This window comes from Macrobrachium nipponense, chromosome 20, assembly GCF_015104395.2.
Source record: "Macrobrachium nipponense isolate FS-2020 chromosome 20, ASM1510439v2, whole genome shotgun sequence".
NCBI classification, from domain to species: Eukaryota; Metazoa; Arthropoda; class Malacostraca; order Decapoda; family Palaemonidae; genus Macrobrachium; species Macrobrachium nipponense.
Window position 1 is genome coordinate 66,789,405 of NC_061089.1, and position 25,152 is coordinate 66,814,556.

The 25,152-nt window shown below is 39.1% G+C and overlaps 1 protein-coding gene across 1 annotated transcript in view; it reads left to right on the forward strand.

Annotated features, from left to right (window-relative positions):
• The window catches only part of LOC135220494 (Na(+)/H(+) exchanger beta-like), a 115,438-nt gene that overhangs the window by 67,809 nt on the left and 22,477 nt on the right, over positions 1–25,152 (forward strand). The window contains 6 exon segments of the mRNA XM_064257635.1: positions 11,652–11,807; positions 18,262–18,362; positions 20,194–20,340; positions 21,609–21,647; positions 23,665–23,767; positions 23,770–23,919. Coding sequence (XP_064113705.1) covers positions 11,652–11,807; positions 18,262–18,362; positions 20,194–20,340; positions 21,609–21,647; positions 23,665–23,767; positions 23,770–23,919 — 696 coding nt within the window.

Below are 25,152 nucleotides of genomic sequence, written 5' to 3' on the forward strand. Positions count from 1 at the left end.
GTTGTATTTATACATATCAAAAAGAGAGTAATAGTAGATAGTAGTGCAGAAGATAAGAGGCAATTCGAAAAGCTATTAGATATGCTACTAGAATACAACATTCAACAAATAATCACTGCCAACAAGAAAGGAAATACTTAGACCTAGTATTTGTGAACGAGGTGAATTATGTTAAAGAAATAATAGTTTATAATGCGAGTATTTCAGACCATAATGTCATAGAATTAACAGTCCATTCCAAAGCAAGTGAAAACAGAGATAAGCAAGAGATGAAAAAGTGGGAAGGATATGGAAAATACAATTTCTACAGTAAAATATAAAATGGTCAGAAATAAATGAAGAATTAAACAAAGATTGGGATAACATATTCGTAAGTGATGATATACAGGTAAATACGGAGATATTATATAAAATATTAGAGAAAATAGTGGATAAATATATACCGAAGAAGAAAAGTAAACATCAGTCATGCATACCAAGAGACAGAAGGATCTTGTTCCAGAAAATCAGAAAGTGGAAAAAAGGTCTTGCAAAAGAAAAAATACATGGAAAGTGATGGAACTAAAAAGTAAGATAGAAAATGCAGACCAAAAGATTATACAATCAAAAGAAAATGAAAAACGGGACTTGGAAGAAAACACCCTAGTAAATATCAAGCAAAATCCCAAACAAACTATTGTGCTCATATGCGAAAAAGATGAATAAAAGAAGAATAGAAATAGGCCATCTTAGAAATGAAGGGAGATTAACGAATGAAAAAAAGGAAATATGCAAGATATTGACAGAAAGATATAAGAGAATTTACCATTAGAATTGATAATGAAGATAATGATACAGAAATAAGGGATGAAAATAGTGAATATTTATCAGACATAGATATTAATGAAGCTGATATTGTGCAGGCTATTAATGAAATTAAAAATGGAGCTGCAGCAGGGCCTGATGGTGTCCCTGCTATTTTGTTAAAGAAAGTAGTTCATTCTATTTCCAAGCCCCTTGCAATTTTATTAAGGCAAAGTGTAGATACAGGCAAGATTTATGATGAGCACAAATTAGCATATATTACCCCTACTTTCAAAAGTGGATCAAGACTAGAGGCAAGTAATTATAGGCCTGTGAGTCTAACATCACATATTATGAAAGTGTATGAAATAGTAATGAAGAAAAATGTTATGAAACATTTAATAAAAAATAATTTGCTTAATATAGGACAACATGGTTTTGTACTCGGAAAAAGTACACAAACCCAGCTGTTAGTCCATCGTAAGAACATATACAAAAATATGTAAAACGGAAAAGAAACAGATGTGGTTTATCTAGACTTTGCAAAAGCTTTTGACAAGGTAGATCATAATATATTAGCGAAGAAAATTATAAAACACAATATAGTGGACAAAGTAGGAAGATCGTTAAAAGAATTTTTACACAATAGAAAACAGATAGTTATTGCAAACGATGAAAAATCGGATGAAGCTAAGGTAATATCCGGTGTGCCACAAGGTACGGTGTTAGCTGCATTGCTGTTTGTTATTATGATTGCAGACATAGACAGTAATGTTAAGGACTCGGTAGTGAGTAGTTTCGCCGATGACACAAGAATAAGTAGAGAAATTACTTGTGATGAAGATAGGAATGGGCAGAGGTAAATAGGATGGTATTTAACTCTGATAAATTTGAATCAATAAATTATGGAGATAGAGAAGGAAAGCTATATGCATATAGGGGACCTAATAACGAGACAATCACTAATAAGGAAGCAGTTAAATACCTTAGTGTGATGTTGAATAGGAACATGTTATGCAAAGATCAAATAGCAATTCTATTGGTAAAATGTAAAGCAAAAATGGTAATGTTGTTGCGGCATTTCAAAACAAGAAAAACTGTACACATGATTATGCTTTATAAAACATATGTTCATAGTCCACTTGAATATTGCAATATGATATGGTACCCACACTACCAAAAGGATATTGCATAAAATAGAGAGTGTACAAAGGTCCTTTACTGTTAGAATAGAAGTTAAGGATCTTGACTACTGGGAAAGACTACAATTTTTAAAACTATATAGTCTAGAAAGGAGAAGAGAACGGTACATGATAATTCAGGTATGGAAACAGATAGAAAGAATTGCCGAAAACATCATGGAGCTAAAAATATCAGAAAGAGCAAGCAGAGGTAGATTAATAGTGCCCAAAATTATACAGGAAAATAAGAAAAGCACACAGGACATTAGGCCACCACGTCCACCCGCACCAGCATCGATAATCACCGCCCTCATTTTTTCTATGCGTTGCCAGCTCATCTGAGTAATATATTAGGAGTGAGCGTAGATGTGTTTAAGAATAAGCTCGACAAATATCTAAGCCATCCAAGATTGGAAGATGCAAAATATACCGGAAGATGCACTAGCAACTCTCTGGTAGACATTAGAGGTGCCCCACACTGAGGGACATGGGGCAACCCAAACAAGTTGTAAGGTCTGTAAGGTCTGTAAGGTCTCTCTCTCTCTCTCTCTCTCTCTCTCTCTCTCTCTCTCTGTTGGTTAAGAAAAGCTTTGTAGCTCTCTCTCTCTCTCTCTCGGTTGGCTAAGAAAAGCTTTGTAGCTCTCTCTCTCTCACTCTCTCTCTCTCTCTCTCTCTCTCTCTCAAAGCTTCATATTTTAGGTTCTCTCTCACCCTCATCACCACCACACGCACTGACACAAGGAAGAGAGAGAGAGAGAGAGAGAGAGAGAGAGAGAGAGAGAGAGAACAAACAATCAAACAAACATCAAAGCCTTCTCGGGACTTTCTTCCCCCATGAGAAGAAAGAGAAATCTCATTTGTGCCAAATAAATTGAGCCTGTCAGCAGAGGAGATCTACGCGTAGCCCGTGGCTGGTACCTACTTCCTCGCGTTATCTGATTTGTCGTGAATAAATGACAGACTACTTGGTTTATTATTATTATTATTATTATTAATATTATTATTATTATCATTATTATTATTATTATTATTATTATTATTATTATTATTATTTTGTTAAAGATGATGGCAGCATCAGTGGAATTGATTTTATATATGGTCTTTTCAAATTCTTTACATTAAAAGTTATTCTCTTCTCATCAGGGCTGATATTTGCTAATAGCTGGCCGATGTTCATATCTTGGTTAAAGAAATGTTTTCTAAAAATACTAATTTATTGTTATGATAACAAAAGTGATTAACAAATCTTAGTAATGGAATTCCAACGTTTCCAACCGTATCATCGGTTCATTTTCAAGGAAAGGTGAGCGTGAACTGATTGGAATGGGTTGTTGTTGTTGTTGTATTAAGCCAACACTTCTTGTTGGCACGGGCCTTTCCCTTGTTCGGCCCGTAGGTGATCTGAAAAGATTCTTTAGGTGCTTGGTTAGTTTTTTGAAATTGGAAATATCTTTAGTTGTAGAGATAGGAGTGGACAGGGGAGGGATGATGGTGTCAGTAAGAGAGGGCCATCATGTCTATTATAGAAGAAGTTTGAATGAGTGTAAGGCTTTCGAAAATCGGAGAAGCGGTGCAGGTGGGGTTGTCCAACCCTTTACTCCCTTGGGTCCCTGCGGGAGGATTTTAGTTGTAGGTAAAGTTTTTTAAAAGAATGATAGTGGATGATGTGGATAGAGCCTTACAATGAGGGGATGTGATGAGGGTGATTGATTTTATTAGTTTGATTACCTTGGTGGAGGTAGGTTGTAGAGCACCTGGGCATGCTCTTCTAAGTTTTCAATGATTGTCTTTGTGACTGTGGCAGCTGCATGCTCAGCATCTTGTGCAGGTATTGCATTTTGTGCTGCACCTCTTAGCTGTGCTGTTTCTCTGCATTCCAGCAGGTAGTGAAGGAGTGGTTGCTGTGTTTCTTCTTGACAGTGTTCACATGGTCTGACACTGTTTTCCACAATTTCCCAGCAGGCTTTATATCCTAGCCTGAGTCTGTGGATGATCACAGCAAGTTTTCTTGGTGTGTGCCTGTCTATGGGAGGAGGCACTAGACCAGTCGATTTCTTATACCACCTGGCAGACGGTGAGTTCTTTTCTACCCACTCACGATGGGTCATTTATCAATTTTTCTTTGCAGAGTGGTTTCATTGCATTTTTGACTTGTTGCAGTGCAGGTTGTATATGTACTTGCACTCTGTCAATGTGTTTTGTACTTTTGGCTAGCTCATCAGCCCTCTCATTGCCTGGAATTCCTATGTGACTGGGTATCCAGTTTAAGGTGACAGGTCTTCCTCTTTCGCTGTGCTGGTGTAGCAGTGTTTTAATTCCAGCCAGCAGTGCCTTATTTTCTTTAATTTTCTGTTGTTGCAGGGCTTGCATTGAGGACTTTGAGGTCTGTGTGGATGATTACAGGCCCTACTTCATTCTCCAGTGAGTACAGCAGTGCCTGTCTTATTGCTATTAACTCTGTCTGCATAGTGGAGGCGTGGTTGGAGGTCCTCCAGCAGGCTGTGAAGTTTCTTGAATATACTGCAGCTCCTGTAGTTTGATTCTCAGGATTCTACAGTGCACCATCAGTGTAGTATGTTTGTGCCCCTATGGTCTCAGTGTTTCTGATTGCTTCATAGGCTGCCGCTCTTAGCTCTTCTCCTGTGCAGTCCTCTTTTGCTCTTGGCAGGCTTGTGTATTTGTATATTGTAGTGTCCTTCTTCCAGGGTGGTAGTTGTTGTGTGCCCTGTGTTGTGTCTGGACCTAGTTGCAGCAGTGTTTCTGCCATGCCTAGACTTTTGATGTTGTCACTTGGTCCCTTACCATAGGAACTCGAAGTTTGAATCTGTGGGTGTTTTGGCAAGTTCCTCTCTTGCTCTTTTCTTAGAGATGGAGTCTCTTTCTGAGAGGAACATCTTGGCCATTGTGCTTACATTTCGCTGTGCAATCCTATCCTCTAGCTTTGGCAGGTTAGTTTCAAGCCTGAGGTTGCACAGTCTTGTCCATGTAGGTGCTCCTAGCATGAGTCTCATTGCATTGTTTTGAATGACCTCCAGTGATTCTTTCTGAGCCTCTGTCAGCCTTATCAGAGTGGGGGCAGCATAGTCCACCAATGTTCTGGTGCAGGCTAGGTAGTACTTCCTTTGTATGTGTTCATTTGCTCCTTCCTTCAGGATGACATGTATCTCATGGCAGCAAGTCTTGCATTTGCTCTTTCTCTCAAGTACTTGATTTCTTCCTTGAAAGTTAGCTGCTGATCTATGACACTCTTTTAGGTACATGTAGCTGTCTACCCATTCTATGGGCTCAGCTCCTATTGTTAGTGGTTGCAGCGGTCTGTGGGCTTTTATTTGTCATGGCCTTTGTTTTATTTATGTTTATTTTTAGGCCTAGCTCATTTGATTTATTGTTGATGTCATTGAGTGCCCTTTGCATTCTGGGTACTCTAACAGCTCCTCTTGCTACTACACACACATCATCGGCATAGATGAAGATTTCTACGCCTTCTGGAAGCTGCAGGGAGGCTATATTCTCCATTAGTATATTAAATAACAATGGACTCAGAATTCCTCCCTGAGGGGTGCCATTTCCAGGTCGTGGAATGTAGACATCACTCCTTGGAATTTTACTCTGGCCTGCCTTCTCAGCACGTAGTTTTTTTTGTCCAGGCTAGTAATTGGTCCTTGGACTCCCTTCCTTACTACTGATTGTAGTATTGCTGCTGGACTGGCTAGTTCAAAAGCCTTTTAAAATCAAATCTATGAAGACTACTGTGGCTTCTTCTGATTTATATAGCTGAGAACATCTGTTATGCACTCTGTAGTTCCGACTCCTTCCTGATATGCATAGCTGCTTGTGCAGTGGACCAATCTTGTACTTCATTCTATTTAGTACCATTTTTTCTCCAGTTTTTCTCAATGCATGACACCAATGCGATTGGTCTTGGGTTCTCTGGATCTTTAGGTTTGGGGATTGGCTGCGTGTCTTGCTGCCGCCAGGTTTGTGGTCTTGTGTGCTCGATGTGTGTTTTGTTCAGGATTCTCAGAAAGGCTGTTTCTCCTGCAGGACCCATTTTGCTGATCATGGTGTATGTTATCCTGTCTGCTCCTGGTGCTGTGTCTCTGCCAACTTTAAAAACTGCTTTCAGTTCCTCTACTGTGTAAGGGATGTCAGTATCGTCTGTCTGTGGCAGGCCGCATCGATCTCCTCCCATCGAATCGGTGCTAGTTGATCCTGAATTCTTCTTGTTTCAGGGGAGAGGTTACCTGAGCTAGTCCTATTGGCGAAGGATGCCAGTCTTTCCGCTTCTTCTAGTGGGTGAGGGTGAGTTTGCTACGGGTGTTCTCTTCTTTCCGGCTACTCTGTTCAGCCACTTCCATAGCTCCGAGAGAGATGTGTACTGTGATAGTTTTGTACACCATTCCATCCACTTTTCTTATCTCTTGCAGCTGCTGTTGAACATCATTTTTGACTGCTTGTAGTAGTTTCCCTGTTTTCTGTTGTCCTTACTTTTCCATACAAATTTTTGTTACCCTGTTCAGTAGGGTTTTCAGTCTTCTTACTTCTGGCAGTAGTACCAGGAGTCTTTGTAGGTGTGGTCTCTTCTTCCTACTCTCATGGCATTGCCCTGTTTGCAGCATTGTGTATAGCCTCAACTAGATCTTTTTCTAGCTGATCTATGTCTTCTGGAGGTGTGTATTGTGCTGCCCACTCTTCGAGGGCTAGACGAAACACAACCCAATCTGCTAGGTCTTGGTTCCATGTCGGAGGGGGTGGCGGTATTGGCGGTAGTTGCTGCATCTCCAGCTCTGTTACTGTGGCAAAGTGGTCGCTCACTAATGTCGTGTGTACTTGCCACCTTGTTAGGTGTCTGATTGTTGTTGTGGTGCAAATGTCAAATCTAATCTGCCTCCTCTTATGTGTCATCTACCGGTAGATGACATTAACGTGAGGCCAATAGGATTATTGAGACTGTCAATGCAGCTTCCAATGCCTTCACTTGCTGGCCGATCGTAGGGGACTACGACCTTGGCTATATATACGGGAATGTTAAAACCCATAAACCAGGGAACCCGTTACGCCCCATCATTAGCCAAATTCCCGCTCCTACATACCAGCTTGCGAAGAAATTGAATGCTATTTTGACTCCTTACGTTCCAGATGACCACAGTTTGAAGTCCTCTGCCGAGTTTATAGAAGCCCTGAAAAACGACACCGTCCGGAGGAGTTATTGCATCGATGGACGTGGAGTCCCTGTTCACGAACGTCCCCGTGATGAAACAATCCAGATAATTCTGGATCGTGTATACAGAGACGACTCCACGCCCCCATTCAAATCATCCCTGAGCATGCCCTCCAAAACTCCTTGAAATATGTACGAAAAGGGCCCCTTTCTCCACCCACAGAGGCCATATGTACACGCAAAAAGACGGCGTAGCGATGGGTTCTCCCCTCGGAGTACTTTTCGCGAACTTCTACATGTGTACTGTGGAACGTCGGGTATTCGCCACCATCGAGAAACCGTCTATGTACGTCCGATATATTGACGACACCTTCATCAGTGCCAACACGGTGGAAGAAATAGAGCGCCTGCGACAAGCCTTCCACGACCCAGCAGACTCAACTTCACCATCGAGCATTGCCGTGACCGTCGCCTCCCCTTCCTTGACGTTCTCGTCGGGCAACAAGAAGAACGCTTCGTAACACAAGTGTATACGAAACCCACGAACCTGGGCATGTGCCTGAACGGCGAGAGCGAGTGTCCAGAGAGATACAAACGCACTGCAATCAGCGCCTTCATCAAGAGAGCTCTCTCACACTGCTCTTCGTGGAAGGACACGCACACTGAATTAGAACGTGTTGCCCAAGTTCTAATTAACAACGGGTATTCCAACCGGGACATCGAAAAAGCCATTCGCAGAAACATCGATAAGTGGTACCAGCAGGAGCCTCGCCCCGTCTCCCTTGAAGACGTCACTCTCTTTTACAAGGGAGTATTTCACAAGAAATACAAAGAGGATGAACGAGCCCTTCGTAACATCATCGAAAGGAATGTCTCCCCCACGGGACCCTGCGAAAAAGTAAAATTGATCATTTACTATAAAAGCAAGAAGACCAGTGGCCTGATTATGAAAAACAACCCAGCCCCTGTGATGCAGGACCCTCTCAAGAAAACTAACGTTGGTCTACCAATACAAATGCCCTGTCCGGGAATGCCCGGCGCCTACATTGGTATGACAACGATGCGATTTTCCAAGAGGATATCCTGCCACGCTCAGGAAGGCGCCATCCATAATCATGCAAAAAACGTCCACAATACCAGGATAACTCGGAAGGACATTATTCCTAATATTGGTATTATCGATAAGGCAGCAGACCACCGTCGCCTCCGCCTCTTAGAGGCCCTACACATCGGGAAGGGAGACCCAGCCTTAACACCACTCAAGAGACTTCACTCCTCCCGACGTGGCACGTAGGGCGCTGCCCGCCGGCACCATAGAGCCGATCGAACGGACCAATCAGGTGCCCCTGCCCAATACTATGCTCCCCAGTCTCCAGCGTCCGCACGCGAAGAGCATGCGAGCTTCCACCTCTGCCAAGACGGCTTGACTCAGGGACTTAATCCTCTGTTCCCGCCAATGAAAACGCAGCGCCATCAGACAGAGCACCTGGGACACAATAAATACCGCCGAACGACCCCCAAGTCTCTTGAAAACGGCACTCCACAGGGGGCATTCTAAGCCCCTTCTTATTCAATGTCCTTATGGAAAATGTAGCCTGTCTCGAGCTACCACAAGGAGTAAGGTCTCATATAGCTGACGATGTTTTGCATCGTCAGCTCCGGCCCTCAAAGACAGCTCCAAAGATGCAAGAAGCCTTGCAAAAACTTGAGGACAAGTGCACACAACTGGGACTCAAAATCAACAGAAATAAGACAAAAGCCATGGCAATAAACATGATCAAAATCCACCCAACCTTCTACTGAAAGGAGACATCATAGACTGGGAGGATAGCTACACATATCTGGGAGTCTGCATTGCAGATTCACTATCTCCTGAGAAGCAAATACAGCTCCTCCAAGCCAAAACAAAAATAGGGCTTAATGCCCTAAAGAAAATCACATCATTGCAAGAAGGTGCGACATACCATCTGCTCAGGAGGTTCTACATACAAACCATCAGAGCACAAGTAGAATACGCAGCACCCAGTCCTGACAAATCTCAGAAAGGATCAACAGCAGAGGCTGGAAGTCATCCAAAACAACGCAATGAGACTTATACTTGGAGCCCCAATGTGGACAAGAATTTGTCTCTTGAGGGCAGAGACACTGCAGTCTCTCAAGCAAGGATAGGCCAAAGAAATATTGCCATTCTGTGCAAAACCATCAGAAACGACAGAAATGGACCACACAAAAACAAAATGCAAGCGTGTATAAACTTGCACGAAGAACTAGACCCGCCAAAAACCTATGCGGGCAGTCACTCCAGACACTGAGAGAACTGGGTATGCAGGACACAGTGAAACACATAACAAAGGATGTCCCACCTGAGGGATACCAAAAACCACCTCCCTGGGTCGAAGACCCAATCCGGTATAACTTCACAATACTACCGGCAAACAAAGCACTGTGCACAGCAGCACAAATGAAAACTGCAGCAGAAGAAGCAATCGGGAACACAGCAGCTGAAAACATATATTACACTGATGGCTCAGTTGACACAGAAGCTCCAGCAACTGCAGCAGCAGTGGCTGCCCAAGACTTCAAAGGAAGCTGGAGGCTATCCAACAATGCCTCCATACTACAAGCGGAACTAATGGCAATCTTAAAAGCCTTAGAAAATTCCAATTTAAAAGAAGGACACACACAGTGCATATTGACTCCAAAGGAGCAATACTCGCTATCAAAGCGACCAATCCAAAAGAAAATGTGACACTGATAACAGCCATAAAATCATTGCCAATTGCACATCCAGCTGCTGGCAGGAGAGTCACACTAAACGGGATACCCAGCCATGTGGGAATCCAGGGAAATGATGAAGCTGACTTCCTTGCCAAAAGTGCCCTCAGCTGCAGTACAGTAAGCATAAAAGTGCAACCATCCATAACACACCTAAAGGAAATGGCAAAAAGCTATGCCAAACTCCAAGAAGAGAGTGAAGTACGACGTCACTACCTACAAGAGTCAAGGACGTCCAAGTGGTATGTGGATGTCACAAATCTAACGCCGCATGACATCACAAAAACAAAACACTAGAAAACTCTCAGTCATCACACACAGATTAAGGCTAGGATACCTCTGCACCTGGCAAATGATAGGAAATGAGGGCAGGTTATGTCAGCACTGTGACCGAGAGGCAATCAGCCCCTCGAACACTACCTACTAGACTGCCCAGAGACACAATCTTACAGATCAAACCTAACTGAAATAGAGCTGACACGGCACAGATCACCAGACACATCTTAAATAACATAGGGACATATGGGAATCTCCTAATGTCTCACCCACCTCCCAGGTAAAAGGATGAATCACACGGCATTTCTCCATAGACACATGGGAATCTCCTAGTGTCTTGTAAACAAAAAAACAATTGAAAGCCACACAAAGCACAAAACCCTCTACTTCACTGGTTTGCAATGGGAGTCATAAACATCTTTGGGAGCATATGTATAAGTGTGAGTATGCATGAACATGTATATATACTATAATACTTGCTTAATGGTTTGATATATATTGCAATATTTTCAGATGCTACACACATGTATATATATTGCGCCTAAAATGTTTATAGGTAACGCCTTCTTTCCCTCAAACTAAAACTCGCTTCCTTCTTCCTACTCAGCACTCTTCAGCTAGGCTGAGTCTCACTGCTATAAACTTTTCTCTCCTACTGATGGGTACCGTAAGGTTCAAAGGGGTTGCAATCCTGCCTGTCACCCTATTTCCTTTCCAAAACTAACCGCCAAAGCACTGTTTTTTGTATCTTTACAGATATTCCAGTTACGGGCTGCTCTAGGAGCAAGAGCCCGTGCCAGCACAAGGCTGGCTTAATCTCCAACAACAACAACAACATTCCAAATCAGTTCACGCTCACCTTTCCTTGAAAATGAACCGATGATACGGTTGGAAAACGTTGGAATTCCATTACTAAGATTTTGTTAATCACTTTTGTTATCATAACAATAAATTAGTATTTTTAGAAAACATTTCTTTAACCAAGATATGAACATCGGCCAGCTATTAGCAAATATCAGCCCTGATGAGAAGAGAATAATAAGAAGAATTGAAAAGATCATATATAAAATCAATTCCACTGATGCTGCCATCATCTTTAACAAAACATGTTTAAGAGAGGGTCTCCTACCTTCATATTATTATTATTATTATTATTATTATTATTATTATTATTATTATTATTATCTGAGCTAAGGACCCCATGCTGTGCAATATACTATACATAATCGTTGCAAGAAAAAGAATAGAGAGAGCGAGAGATTTTGTATGATATTCACGCATACAATTCTGTCGCTTCATATAAAATACGAGAGAGAGAGAGAGAGAGAGGAGAGAGAGAGAGAGAGAGCTTTGCCTTCCTGAGAGACGGAGGGTGCGGTCAGTCTGACGACTGAGCCAAGCGCGCGAGCTGAACAGAACTGAATAATAAAACAAGCAGCAAAAAACATTCTAATTTCTTCTTTCTCTGTTTCCAGGGAGTGACAATCAAGCCTCTGGTGAACTTCCTCCAGATCCAGCGAAAGAGTTCGGACAGGAAGAACCTCAACGAAGAGATCAACGACACGGCGATGGACCACATCATGGCTGGCATCGAGGAGGTTCTGGGCCAGCACGGAGACTTCTATCTCAGGGTGAGTGGGTGAGAGGGAGAGACTTGTTCTTTTGTTATTTCTATATAGAATTCGAAGGTAGCTGTGTCTCGTAATGGTTTTCAACGTACAAAATAACCATTTTGAAGGGGCATGAGTTACAGAATAGCAATTTTGAAGGCAAATGGGTATCTGAATGGGTCAAAACCTAAAATAATGGCAGTTTTAAGGCTAACTGGGTCTCACAGGAGGACATCACTAGAAGAAAGTACAATTCTGAAGGCAACTGGGTCTTCTAGAGGGCGTGACTTGAAAGTAGCAATTTTGAAGGCAACAAGGTCTTACAGGGGCATGACTTAAAATATATAGCAGTTTTCAAAACAACTGGGTCTCACAGGGGGTCATAACTCTTAAAAATGGCAATTTTGAAGGAAACTGAGTCTCACAGGGGGTCATAACTTAAGAAACAGCAATTTTGAAGGTAATTGAGTCTCACAGGGGGTCATAACTTAAAAAATAGCCATTTTGAAGGCAGCTGGGTCTCACAGGGGGTCATAACTTAAAAAATAGCACTTTTGAAGGCAACTGGGTCTTGTTAGGGGTCATAACTTGAAAAAATAGCAATCTTGAGTACATTTTTGTCTTAAATGGGGTTATAATGTACAAAATAGCAATTTTGAAAGAAACTGCGTCTCATGATTGACCACAGCTTGGAAAAAAAAAGTTGTTTGCAATCTTCACCTTTTATTCGTGATGGCTTCCACAATACTCTTCAAACAGAGGTTGTGGAACCCTTGGTGCAGACAGTTGTAAGATCAGAACATCCAGTACTTATCACAAACCACAAACTGAACCAGATTATACTGCTTCTGGAGACAGACATTTGAAGAGGAGTGAAAGTATTTCATTTGACATGATTGCATTGAGGTTGGTATCAGACTGAAAGCAGAAAATATTCAAGATTATGTTATGGCTGCTCTCTTACTGGAGAAATCTCTTTCCTGCGATCACTAATGTACTTATATCCCTTTTGTAATGAATCCCAACTTTATAATTATAATTATTGAATAGAATCTTAAAATGAATAGACCACCGAATGAGGAGAAAGCCAAGAAAGTCACGAAATGACTACGAGAGGTTTAGGGAAAGTTTGAGAGAAAGTCTGTTGAATTAGAGTTGACTGAAAACAGTAGGACTCTTTGTAGGGGTGCGTGTGTGTACTGTGTGTATGTATGTATGTATGTATGTATGTGTGCTTATGATATTTTCCTTAACTCCTATAAAAGTAGGGAAGAACGGTTAGCCTGAATGGAAAGGTTGGATCACGTCCTGCATCTTTAATCTGGCGGAGTACTGCCTCTAGCAGAAATTAAAAATGTTTTGCTTTTATCATAAGACCTGGGAGCGACTCTCTCTCTCTCTCTCTCTCTCTCTCTCTCTGTTAGTGTGAGTGTGTTTGTGTGCTCGTATGTCATCCATATGTTCTTCCTTTCTATGTAGCTGTAGCAAAAGTTAAAAAAATATTTTGCTTTCATCTTAAAACCTGAAATTAACACAAAGGATTATGGGAAAGCTCTCTCTCTCTCTCTCTCTCTCTCTCTCTCTCTCTCTCTCTCTCTCTCTCTCTCTCTCTCTCTCTCTCTCTTTGTGTGCGCGTGTGTATGAAAGCCATAACAAAAGTAGACAGTAACCTATTTACATTAAACGAAAACCAGGCAAGAAACAATGGATGGAAACTAGAGCTGAAGAGATACAACACATCCCATTGTGGGAACTTTTTTACGTACAAGATACGTGACACGTGGAATAAACTGCCACCAGAAGTCGTAAACAGCAACAGTGTGGAAGAGTTTGAAAAGAAAGCTAGACAAAATCATTAGGAAGACACTGTGAATGAACAGTAAAACCCGACCCTAGAGATAAGTGATCACACGATGTCTTCTCTCTCTCTCTCTCTCTCTGCTCTTAAATCGAATTCCCGTTCAACACCGTCTCCATCTGTCAGCCGTCTCCCTAAATCTGCTCTCTCCGTCTCTTCAATTTCGTGGCCAAGACGGTAATAAGCGAATATGTAAAAATCTATCGCCTTGTAGCCAATGTGACAACCATTCGCTTCGAGTGACAAGTCAAGGGAAATATCATGAGTTGCTTTATCGAGAGAGAGAGAGAGAGAGAGAATGGTTTTACTGAAATGGTTTCATCAGGATTTTTGAGAGAGAGAGAGAGTAGAAGAATGTTACTGAAATGGCATTCAAGAGATTTTGAGATAGAGAGAGAGAGAGGGAAGAGCAAGAGAGAGAGAGAGAGAGAGAGTTTTATTTTTAGCCAACCCCAGACTCTATAAGAGGGCACAGAATCCATTTACGTATTCACTAAGCGGAGTTGCACTGAGATCAATATATCTAACCACAATAGCCATGCCTCCATATTGTTAAGTGGCAACAGGCTTTTCTTGAATAAAAAAATAAAAATTTTGGGTGTGACCGCGTTTGGGACGGTGGGGGTCGGTGGGGGTGTTTGGGGGAGGGGAAGGGGTTAAAGGAGAATGTCCTGTGCTCTTGTTGGGGAGGGGGTAGGGGAGGGGGAGTGGGGCTAGTTGGGGGAAAGGAGGGTAAGGAGAATGTCCCGTGTCCTTCTTGAATTAAAAAAAAAAAAAAGAAGAAGAAGAAAGATATTGGTGTGACCGCTTTTGGGACGGTGGGGGATTGGGGTAGGGGGGAAGGGGAGGGGGAGGGGAAGTGGGGCGAGTTGGGCAAAAGGGGGGGGGGGTGTTAAAGGAGAATGTCCTGTGTCCTTGTCGAGTTAAGATGTTTGTATATGTGTATTTGTACATTGTGTGTGGAGACGTTTGTGGATGGAAGTTTATATATATATAGATATATATATATATATATATATATATATATATATATATATATATATATTCATAACTTCAGGAAAGCCGAAGACACATGACGAGTTAAAAGGGTTTATTCGTAAAGAAACGTTTCGCACAAGGAACTTTGTGCATCATCAGTCTGTTAAAAATAAAAGTACATTTTAAATTAATAAAAGCAAAATACAAATAAAAATTACAATCTAAAATTTTTAATTTTAAAATTATAATTTAAAAATTAGCATAATTCAAAGTTAAAAGTGAAATAAGAACATTAAAACACGACAACTTAAACACCAACCATTCGCTAAGAAAGAGGAGAGAGAATGACTAGAAATGAGATTGAGGTCAGAAAGAAGACTATGCCAGGTATAGCGGAGACGATGAACTACCGCTATTCAATGAGGGAACAAGTCTTTTGATAAATAATGACTCGAGTGTTGTTAAATACTCAGAGTCCTTATTGTAACCTAAAATGGAGAAGTGCTGTTTCTTGACTTCGATCTTACATTTGATGGCATGATTTTTGATATTTGAATGCTTCTGGGTCTACTTAATCTCTGGCCAGTTCTAAAACTATACCCCATGTGACTGCAATATCGCATTGCAACGCCTCTTGGTAAGTCCAACGTAATACCAGGACATCCTGGGCACGTAATTTATACACAACATTAGACCTCATAAAAGGCTGCAGACGATCTTTAAGCAGAACAGGGAGCCAATTTTACTCGGTTATTTGATATTAATTTTAATTTTAAGCATGGGATTTCACCTTCAATGATTTGAGTAAGTTTCTTTGACAGTTTCAGGTTGGAAATATAAGGAATCGAGGCATACATGAGTTTCTTTGGAACGTCAACAATCGGTGGCACTGGTTTCAGATATTTAGTTAAAATTTTGTTAATTATTTTCTGAACTAAGTCTTTGGGATGTGAATTTTGTTGGAAAAAAGATAGTAAAAATTCTATTTCCCTATGAAAAATGTCCCAACTCGAAGAGTACTTCAGGGCTCTATGAACTAAAGTGGAGATAGTGTTAAGTTTAAAACTTCTTTGGCAGGAGCTGTAAAAATTATTGGCTAGACCAGTATACGTTTTTTTCCTATAGACAGCATTCAAATATCAAAAATCATGCCATCAAATGTAAGATCGAAGTCAAGAAACAGCACTTCTCCATTTTAGGTTACAATAAGGACTCTGAGTATTTAACAACACTCGAGTCATTATTTATCAAAAGACTTGTTCCCTCATTGAATAGCGGTAGTTCATCGTCTCCGCTATACCTGGCATAGTCTTCTTTCTGACCTCAATCTCATTTCTAGTCATTCTCTCTCCTCCTTTCTTAGCGAATGGTTGGTGTTTAAGTTGTCGTGTTTTAATGTTCTTATTTCACTTTTAACTTTGAATTATGCTAATTTTTAAATTATAATTTTTAAATTTAAAATTTTAGATTGTAATTTTTATTTGGTATTTTCTTTTGACTTTTATTAATTTAAAATGTACTTTTATTTTTAACAGACTGATGATGCACAAAGTTCCTTGTGCGAAACGTTTCTTTACGAATAAACCCTTTTAACTCGTCATGTGTCTTCGGCTTTCCTGAAGTTATGAATGTATATGGAAGTTCCTGCATATCCTATATATATATATATATATATATATATATATATATATATATATATATATATATATATATATACATATATATATATACACTTTCAATAATAACGCTCCAAATATAGCATTAGCGATTCAGTGTGACATAATAATATTAGGACAATTATAGTGGTATGAAGAAATAGTGGAACTATGAACAGCGGAATAATAGGTAGGTGGAAATGGAAGGATAATGAAAGGATAATTAGGATATAGCAAGAAATTAATAAAGAGTACGAAAAGAATATTCAATAATCAGGCTATCTATTTATCTATCTGCGAACTCGAATGAATATTTGATCGATTAAACGTAAATTTAATATAAATTTCAATTATTGTCATTCCTCGTCTTGGGCGCTCACGAAGTCCACACACACTTTCTTCCAAAGACACCCCCCCCCCTCTTCTCTCCCCCCCCCCCCCCCCCCCCGTTTCCTTATAAAGCTTGTCTCTCCTTCCTCTTCTTTCTTCTTAGGGCCTTTGGTATTTGGCCCCTCCCGGCCCCTCCCCTTCCCTCCCCCCCCCGCTCTCTCTCTCTCTCGTTGTGTTTCATCCTTTGTGCTCTGCTTTTCTTCTTGAATTGTTGAAAGAAGATTCTCCAGGCGGACTTTCTCTCTCTCTCTCTCTCTCTCTCTCTCTCTCTCTCTCTCTCTTCTCTCCCCTTAACATTAGCTAACTTGAACGTTACCGGCTGTAACAATACCCAGATTTACTTGGAAATCTCTCTCTCTCTCTCTCAACATTTATATAACTTGAATGTTACAGACTTCAACAAGATAACTAGATTAACTTGGAAATCTCTCTCTCTCTCTCTCTCTCTCTCTCTCTCTCTCTCTCTCTCTCTCTCTCTCCTCCTTAGCATTTATATAACTTGAATGATACAGACTTAAAAAAAATAACTTGATTAACTTGGAAATCTCTCTCTCTCTCTCTCTCTCTCTCTCTCTCTCTCTCTCTCTCTCTCTCTCTCTGTTAAGTCCAAGGTTTTTTTTGTCTTCTGCTTTTATGTCGGATTTTTGTCGTTTTTTGACTCATAAACATGACGATTTAAATCATTCTTATCTGTAGAGATCTACTAGTATTTTTCTATTATTTCTTTATAAACAATAACACTTTGTTACAAGACTACAACTGCTGTTGTTCAATAGACCAGTTCTTTTATTAAAAAGATTGCAACTACTTTTGTTAAAAAGATGAATACATTTGTTAAGTAGGCTATTATTACTTTTGCTGAAAAGTCTGCGGCTGCTTTGGTTGAAAGGACAACTATTATCTTTGTTACAAATACTATATCTACTGTTGTTTAAAAACTGCTTTTCTTAAAAAGATTACAACTATAGCCATTTTTGTAAAAAAGATACTATAACCACTACAACTACTTTTGTTAAAAAATACAATTATAGCTATTTTTGTAAAAAAGATACTATAACCACTACAACTACTTTTGTTAAAAAATACAACTATAGCTATTTTTGTAAAAAAGATACTATAACAACTACAACTACTTTTGTTTAAAAAATACAACCCTTACTAATTTTGATAAGACCACAACTACTCCTACTACTTTTGTTACAAAGACTACAACTACAACTACTTTTATTAAAAAAGTACAACCCCTACTACTTTTGTTAAAAAGAGTACAACTACTTCTGTTAAAATAAGTACAAATACTACTTTTGTTATAAAAACTACCACTACATATATTAAAAAAGTACAACTGAGCTACTTGACTTTTGTTATAAAAACTACCACTACATATATTAAAAAAGTACAACTGCTACTACTTTTGTCAAAAAAGACCTACTGCTACTTTTTTTTTTTTTTATAAAAACTACAACTACTCTTACTTTTGTTAAAAAGACAACTGAAACTACAACTACTCACGTTAAAAAGACTACAACTGCCACTACTACTACTACTTTTGTTAAATAGACTACTTCTGCTACTACTCCTCCTCCTTGTGCAGGCCCTGATGATCTACTACAACGACAAGTACCTGAAGAAGTGGATGGTGAGGCCCTCGTGCGAGACCAAACTTCAGAGGCTCTTCGAGAAGATTGCAATCTCGTAAGTATTCCCTCGCAGTCTTCCCCGTCAGTTTTTTTTTTTTTTTTTTTTTTTTTTTTTTCTCGTCTGCTGGGGGAATTTCCTAACCTCTTTTGGTCTTGGTAGTTATTTTTTATGTTTTTTAATCGTGTTATTTTTTTTACAATTTTTTTAAACTTTTTTTTTCTCGTCTGCTGGAAGAATTTCCTAACCTGTTTTCGCCTTAGTAGGATTTTTTTTTTTATCTTTTTTATTTTATTTTTCAGTATTTCCCATCGTGGTGTTTTTTTTTTATTTTCATTACCTTTTTTTTTATTTTTACTTTTTCTTCATCTGTCTTAGGAATTTCCTCACCTCTTTTCGCCTTGGTATTTTTTATTTTTTTGTAAATTTCTTCTCGTCTGCCTGAGGAATTTCCTCAATGTGAGGAACCTCTCTCGATATGAGGAAAAATGTTCCGTGGATGTTTTATAACGTCGTTCCCTACGACAGAAAACACATTATTTACTTTTAATAATTTTTAACATTTCTCATTATTTGAAGAACTTTTCGTATAGAGCTGAACACTTTCAGTTTAATCGAAAAGTTTTCCTTTATAAACTTGAAAGTGGTTATGAGTCTTCATTATAATATTTCCTATAATGGAAATAGTTTTATGAGGAGAGACAGGTACCTTTTTTTCATTTAAAGAACTTTGAGACTATGATCTACGAATTCAATTAAAGATGAATTCTATTAGGAGTTAAAACTAGTGATAAATATTCATATGAATATTTTCTATTACGAAAATAGTTTCATAGGTGAAGATAAATACATAGATGCTCCTTCTAGTTAAATAGAAATAACCATAAGTTGTAAGTTTATATTAAATTATATCCCGAGAAATTTATGTTAAATGAAATTGATGGTGTCCGTTTTCTTTAATCACAATTAAAGGGGAGACAATGATAAACTGATGCCTTTCGCTTTACGTGACTCGTATCTATAGTATGTCCTGTTTGCATATCTTTGTGTAGGATAGATATTCACGAAATGACGGATGGAATACGATATTATATTGTTAATATAGTGATTATAATAGGCAGGAATGTTGAGATTAAACGCTAAGACTTATTGATTTTGCTTTCAGTATATGAAGACTAAATTTATTTTTGCATATTTGTAGATCTAGAAAGGTCTATAAATATGCAAAAATTAGCATACTTTTTATGTTTATAGAAGGTACACTGTTAGTTTTAAGATTTAAAATTATTTATTATTCGTAAACTTAAATAAATGCGTAGAATAGAAAGCTGGAATTTACTGTTCGAGAATTTGCCAACATTATCTTGGAAGATTTTTATTGTTAATTCAAAAATATTATTCCTGTAAATACTGAAATTCCAGTAAAAGCAAAGGAATTATTTTGAGTAAATATTCGTCAAATTCCAGGAATATACTCGGAATTATTTTGAGTAAATATACTTCAAATTCTAGTAAAATCCTCGGAATTATTTTGAGTAAATATGCTTCAAATCCCAGGAAAAACTTAGGAATTATTTTGAGTAAATATACTTAAAATTTCAGGAAAATCCTCGGACTTATTTTGAGAAAATATATATAAAATTCCAGGAAAATACTCGTAATTATTTTGAGTAAATATAATTCAAATTCCATTAAAATCTTCGTAATTATATTTCTATCTGACCTTAAGAAAATGATTATTTCTCTCTGACCTCCAAAAACTAATTATTTCTCTGACCTCCAAAAAATAATGATTTCTCTGCCCTTAAAAAAATGATTTCTCTCTGACCTTAAAAAAAACAACTATTTCTCTTTGATACCTCATGACCTTTTTGAAAACTATTTTCAGCGAGCACTACGCCCATCTCTATGGCCCGGTGGCCATGATCGAAGACCACGTCAAACCGCTCTGCAAGACCGAAGTGGCCCGGACCAAGTTGGCCCGTTCGAACTCTCTCTCTCCTTCTATGAAGGAACAGGTCATGATGGAGGCCAGGTGAGTGGTGGTGGTAGTAGAAGTGGTTGTAGTAGTGGTAATACAGTAGTGGTAGTTGTGGTTGCAGAAATATGATTGATGGTATTAGCTAGTGTGGATTTGTTTCTAGAACCATTGACGTGATGGCTGCTCTATGTATGTATGTATGTATGTTTAAAATTTATTGAGTAAACTTTCTCTCTCTCTCTCTCTCTTCTCTCTCTCTCTCTCTCTCTCTCTCTCTATCTTCTATATATATATATATAATATATATATATATATATATATGTATGAATGTTTATATTTTATTGGACTGAATAAACCCCTCTCTCTCTCTCTCTCTCTCACTTTCTGTTTATGTATTTCCGTATATATGTATGTATGTTTATTTATAATTGGACTCAATAAACCCTCTCTCTCTCTCTCTCTCTCTCTTTCTCTCTGTGTTTATGTATGTATCTCCTTATACATGTATGTATGTTTTTATAATTGGACTCATAAACCCCTCTCTCTCTCCTCTCTTCTCTCTCTCCTCTCTCTCTCTCTCTCTCCGCTCTCTCTCGCTCCGTCTTTTCTTTCTCTCTCTCTCGTCTCTCTCCCTCTCTCTCTCTCTCTCTCTCTCTTCCCGTCGATCGCAGTGCTCTATTTCTCAACAATACTAATATCTGCCGTGTCTGCAAAATCTGGGATAAGCTCATCATCAATAATTGGGTACCCATACGAGAGAGAGAGAGAGAGAGAGAGAGAGAGAGAGAGAGAGAGAGAGAGAGAGAGAGAGAGAGAGGCGGCGTGCGTATTATATTTCCTGGAAGATGCTTACGAAATTCTGGTGCGTCCAAGAATATTTATATCTTACATTGTACGGGTTGTGTTCTTATATGTACAGAAACACACGTACGCATAAATACACACGAGTGTATAAGTGTATATGTGTATGAGTGTATAAGGAAAATGTATTAGCGTATAACTCTGTCTTCAGTTTGTTCAGATAAAATACACAATTTTACTTATCATTTCAGCACACTCACATAGACATAAATACACACAAATGTATACGCGTGTATTTGTATGAGTGTATATACGCTTGAAGGAAAATATATCAGCGTATGAATATGTCTTCAGTTTATTACGCTTTTTGTTTTTTATCATTTCAGCAGACTCACGTACACATAAATACACCCGCACGTATACGCGTGTATGTGTATGAGTGTATATACGCTTCAAAGAAAATGTACCAGCGTATAAATCTGTCTTCAGTTTATTCAGATAAATTTCATGTTTTATTTCAGCATCATGGACGACGATGACACGGGTCTGGTCCAAGATGGGTAAGGCATTATATTATTTTTATTTACTTCTTGATTTTTTTTCAATTTGCACATTCTCTTCTCTCGCGGGAAGGAGAAGTCGGGGGGAGGGGAAGGGGCGTCAAACAGCGAATATTTTCGCTAATAATGAGGCTTAAAGTTGAGTTGTTAGGTCTTGGAGAGAGAGAGAGAGAGAGAGAGAGAGAGAGAGAGAGAGAGAGAGAGAGAATTTTGTCCGCTTTTAGCTTAATGTGATGATTCGTATATGTTTCTACCTTGACACTGATAGATTAGAGGCTGAAGTTTAGATGCTGTTGTGGTTTGTGAGAGAGAGAGAGAGAGAGAGAGAGAGAGAGAGAGACAGAGAGAGATGTGTCATACACGTTTCGTAGAAATATCATCTCTCTCACTCTCTTTCTCGCTCGTACAGTTTTGTAGAAATATCATCATTCTCTCTCTCTCTCTCTCTCTCTCTCTCTCTCTCCCCAGGCACAGATCTGGAGGCAATTTTGATTTCATTACTGATTTCTAATAATCATTGATTAGTAGTCACAAAAATCTAAATTGCACAAACGAGAACAAAATCTTGCATTAAAATCTGGACAGATTAGAATTTGATTAAGAAAAAATAACAGATTAATTTATATCTCATCAGGTGGGAAATAAATTAGTATTGATCACTTTCCTACTTTCCTCTCCATAAATAAATAAATAGATAAATAAATAAATAAATAAATAAATATCTCATTCGGTGTCTCAGATTAAGAAAATTTTATATCACAATTTTATTCCTAAATTTGACTTTCCTATTCCTGCCCAAATTTCAAATTCCAATTCCTATTCCTGCCCAAATGTCATATTCCAATTCCTATTCCTGCCCAAATTTCAAATTCCAATTCCTATTCCTGAACAAATTTCAAATTCCAATTCATATTCCTGCCCAAATGTCTAATTCCAATTCTAAAATGTCCTAATTCCAATTCCTATTTCTGCCCAAATTTCAAATTCCAATTCCTATTTCTGCCTAAATGTCATACTCCAATTCCTATTCCTGCCGAATGTCGCATTCCAATTCCTATTCCTGGCCAAATGTCGCATTCCAATTCCTATTCCTGCCCACATGTCGCAATCCAATTCCTATTCCTGCCCACATATCGCATTCCAATTCCTATTCCTGTCCACATGTCGCATTCCAATTCCTATTCCTGCCCACATCGCATTCCAATTCCTATTCCTGTCCACAGGTCGCATTCCAATTCCTATTCCTGCCCACAGGTCGCATTCCAATCCCTATTCCTGCCTACATGTCTCATTCCAATCCCTATTCCTGCCCACATGTTGCATTCCAATTCCTATTCCTACCCATATGTCGCATTCCAATTCCTATTCCTGCCCACATGTTGCATTCCAATTCCTATTCCTGTCCACATGTTGCATTCCAATTCCTATTCCTGCCCACATGTCGCATTCCAATTCCTATTCCTGCCCACATGTCGCATTCCAATTCCTATTCCTGTCCACATGTCACATTCCAATTCCTATTCCTGCCAAATGTTGCATTCCAATTCCTATTCCTTCCAAAATGTCGCATTCCAACTCCTATTCCTGTCCACATGTCACATTTCAATTCCTATTCCTGCCCAAATGTCGCTAATTCTTATTCTTGCCCAAATATCGTATTCTAATTCTTGCCCAAATGTCGTATTCTGGTTCTTATTCATGTCCAAAATTTATATTCTAATTCTTATTCCTACCCAAATTTTATGTTCGAGTTCCTATTCCTGCCCAAATTCAACAGCCCATCCCATAACACCTCAACCAGAGAGAACCCAAATTTTGTATTCTACGTCATTCCTATTCCTGCCCAAATATTGCATTCCAATCAAGTCTGTCATTAACTTATTAAAACTTGAATAAATGAAAGACAGAAAGGCTCCAAGTGACGTATCTAAGATTCGTCCAAGTCTGAGAAGCGAGAAACCCAGACAGGTGCAATATTGCTACGGACACTAACAGCTGCTCCCCTCGTCCATTGCAGCGTGCAACTCCGCAAGAAGAGGACGGGCTCCCTGTCCATCTTCACGGGCGTCACAGCTCCCGTCGGGTGGGGTCCGTCGACCGGAGCATCAGCAGCGAGGCTTATCCACACCACCCGCACCAGCTGGAGGAGGAGGCGGGGGTGGGGGCGGAGGGCGGCGACCGGGACTCTTCGGGGACTTCGGAGGCGCTGAAGAGGTCGCGGGAGGCGCGGCAGACGCTGCGGAAGGCCTTTAGGGACAACCCTTATAATAAGGTAAACGATTTCTTTGGTTTTTTGGAGTTTTTAACAATTTCTTTGGTTTTTTGGATTTTTTGTTCGTTTTGGATTTGTGGTTTTAAGAATTGTTGGTGGTGGACGTCTTCTATTAGTTTGTTGGTTAGAGAGGTTTTTGCTAAGAAAGGGGCATCACACCCTAACGTATATACCCCATATATATATATGATATATATAATCTATTTGATATATATATACTATATAGATCTATATATATTATAATACTATTAATACAATGTATTACACAAATATGTCTTCTGTTTGTAGACATAGGTCAATATATATAGATATATAATATTAATATATATATAGTTATTCATAATATACCAAATATGTAAAATTCTCTGTGTGTACCAATAAAGTATATTTATATAATTATACACACACACATATATACGTATATATCATAGAGGGAAAAGATAAATAGCTCCCATACGTAAACCCTGGCGTTACACGGTATTATTATTATTATTATTATGGATACCATAGAGAAGATAGCCCTCATACTTAAACCCTGGACTTAGGTGAGAAAATCCTTCTTTTATAAAAAAAAATAGTTGACACTCCCACCTATTTTCCGCTTTTTACAAGACTATATTTTTCTTCCTCTGGGCCCAAAAAAAAAAAATAAAAATAAAACAATGGTAAGCCGAGGCTTTAAGATCGAAAATCCCTTATATCCCTTAGGGAAGAGCGCCCCTATAAATTATCTCGTGGAGTTCCTCAGTTTTTAAACTGCAAGATATTTTCACTCAAAAAAGATGGCTGTTTTTTTGTGTAAACTGAACCAGGAAGTTCCTACGTATATATAAGAAATGGTAGATTCTCTCTCTCTATGTGTTTTCCTGTACAGCCTAAGATCTTGAAAACCAGTGAGGCTAGAGGGCTGCAAATTGTTATGTTGATCACCCACCCTCCAGTCATCAGCCATACCAGATTACAACCCTCTATCCTCAGTAGTTTTTGTTTTTATTTAGGGTTAAAGTTAGCCATGAGCGTGCGTCTGTCAACGCCATAGGCCAGCCCCCCACCGGGTCGTGGCTGGAAGGCTCATGGGACGCGGCTCATACAGCATTATTATACGCTGTACAGAAAACTCGATTGTCATATTTTTTTACCACTCTCCGATAGTGTTTTCACTTTCGTCGTAGGGAATGTCTTGTGTAATGGTGTCTATTTAGAGACCAGCAGGTTCAAAATAAAAACAAGAAA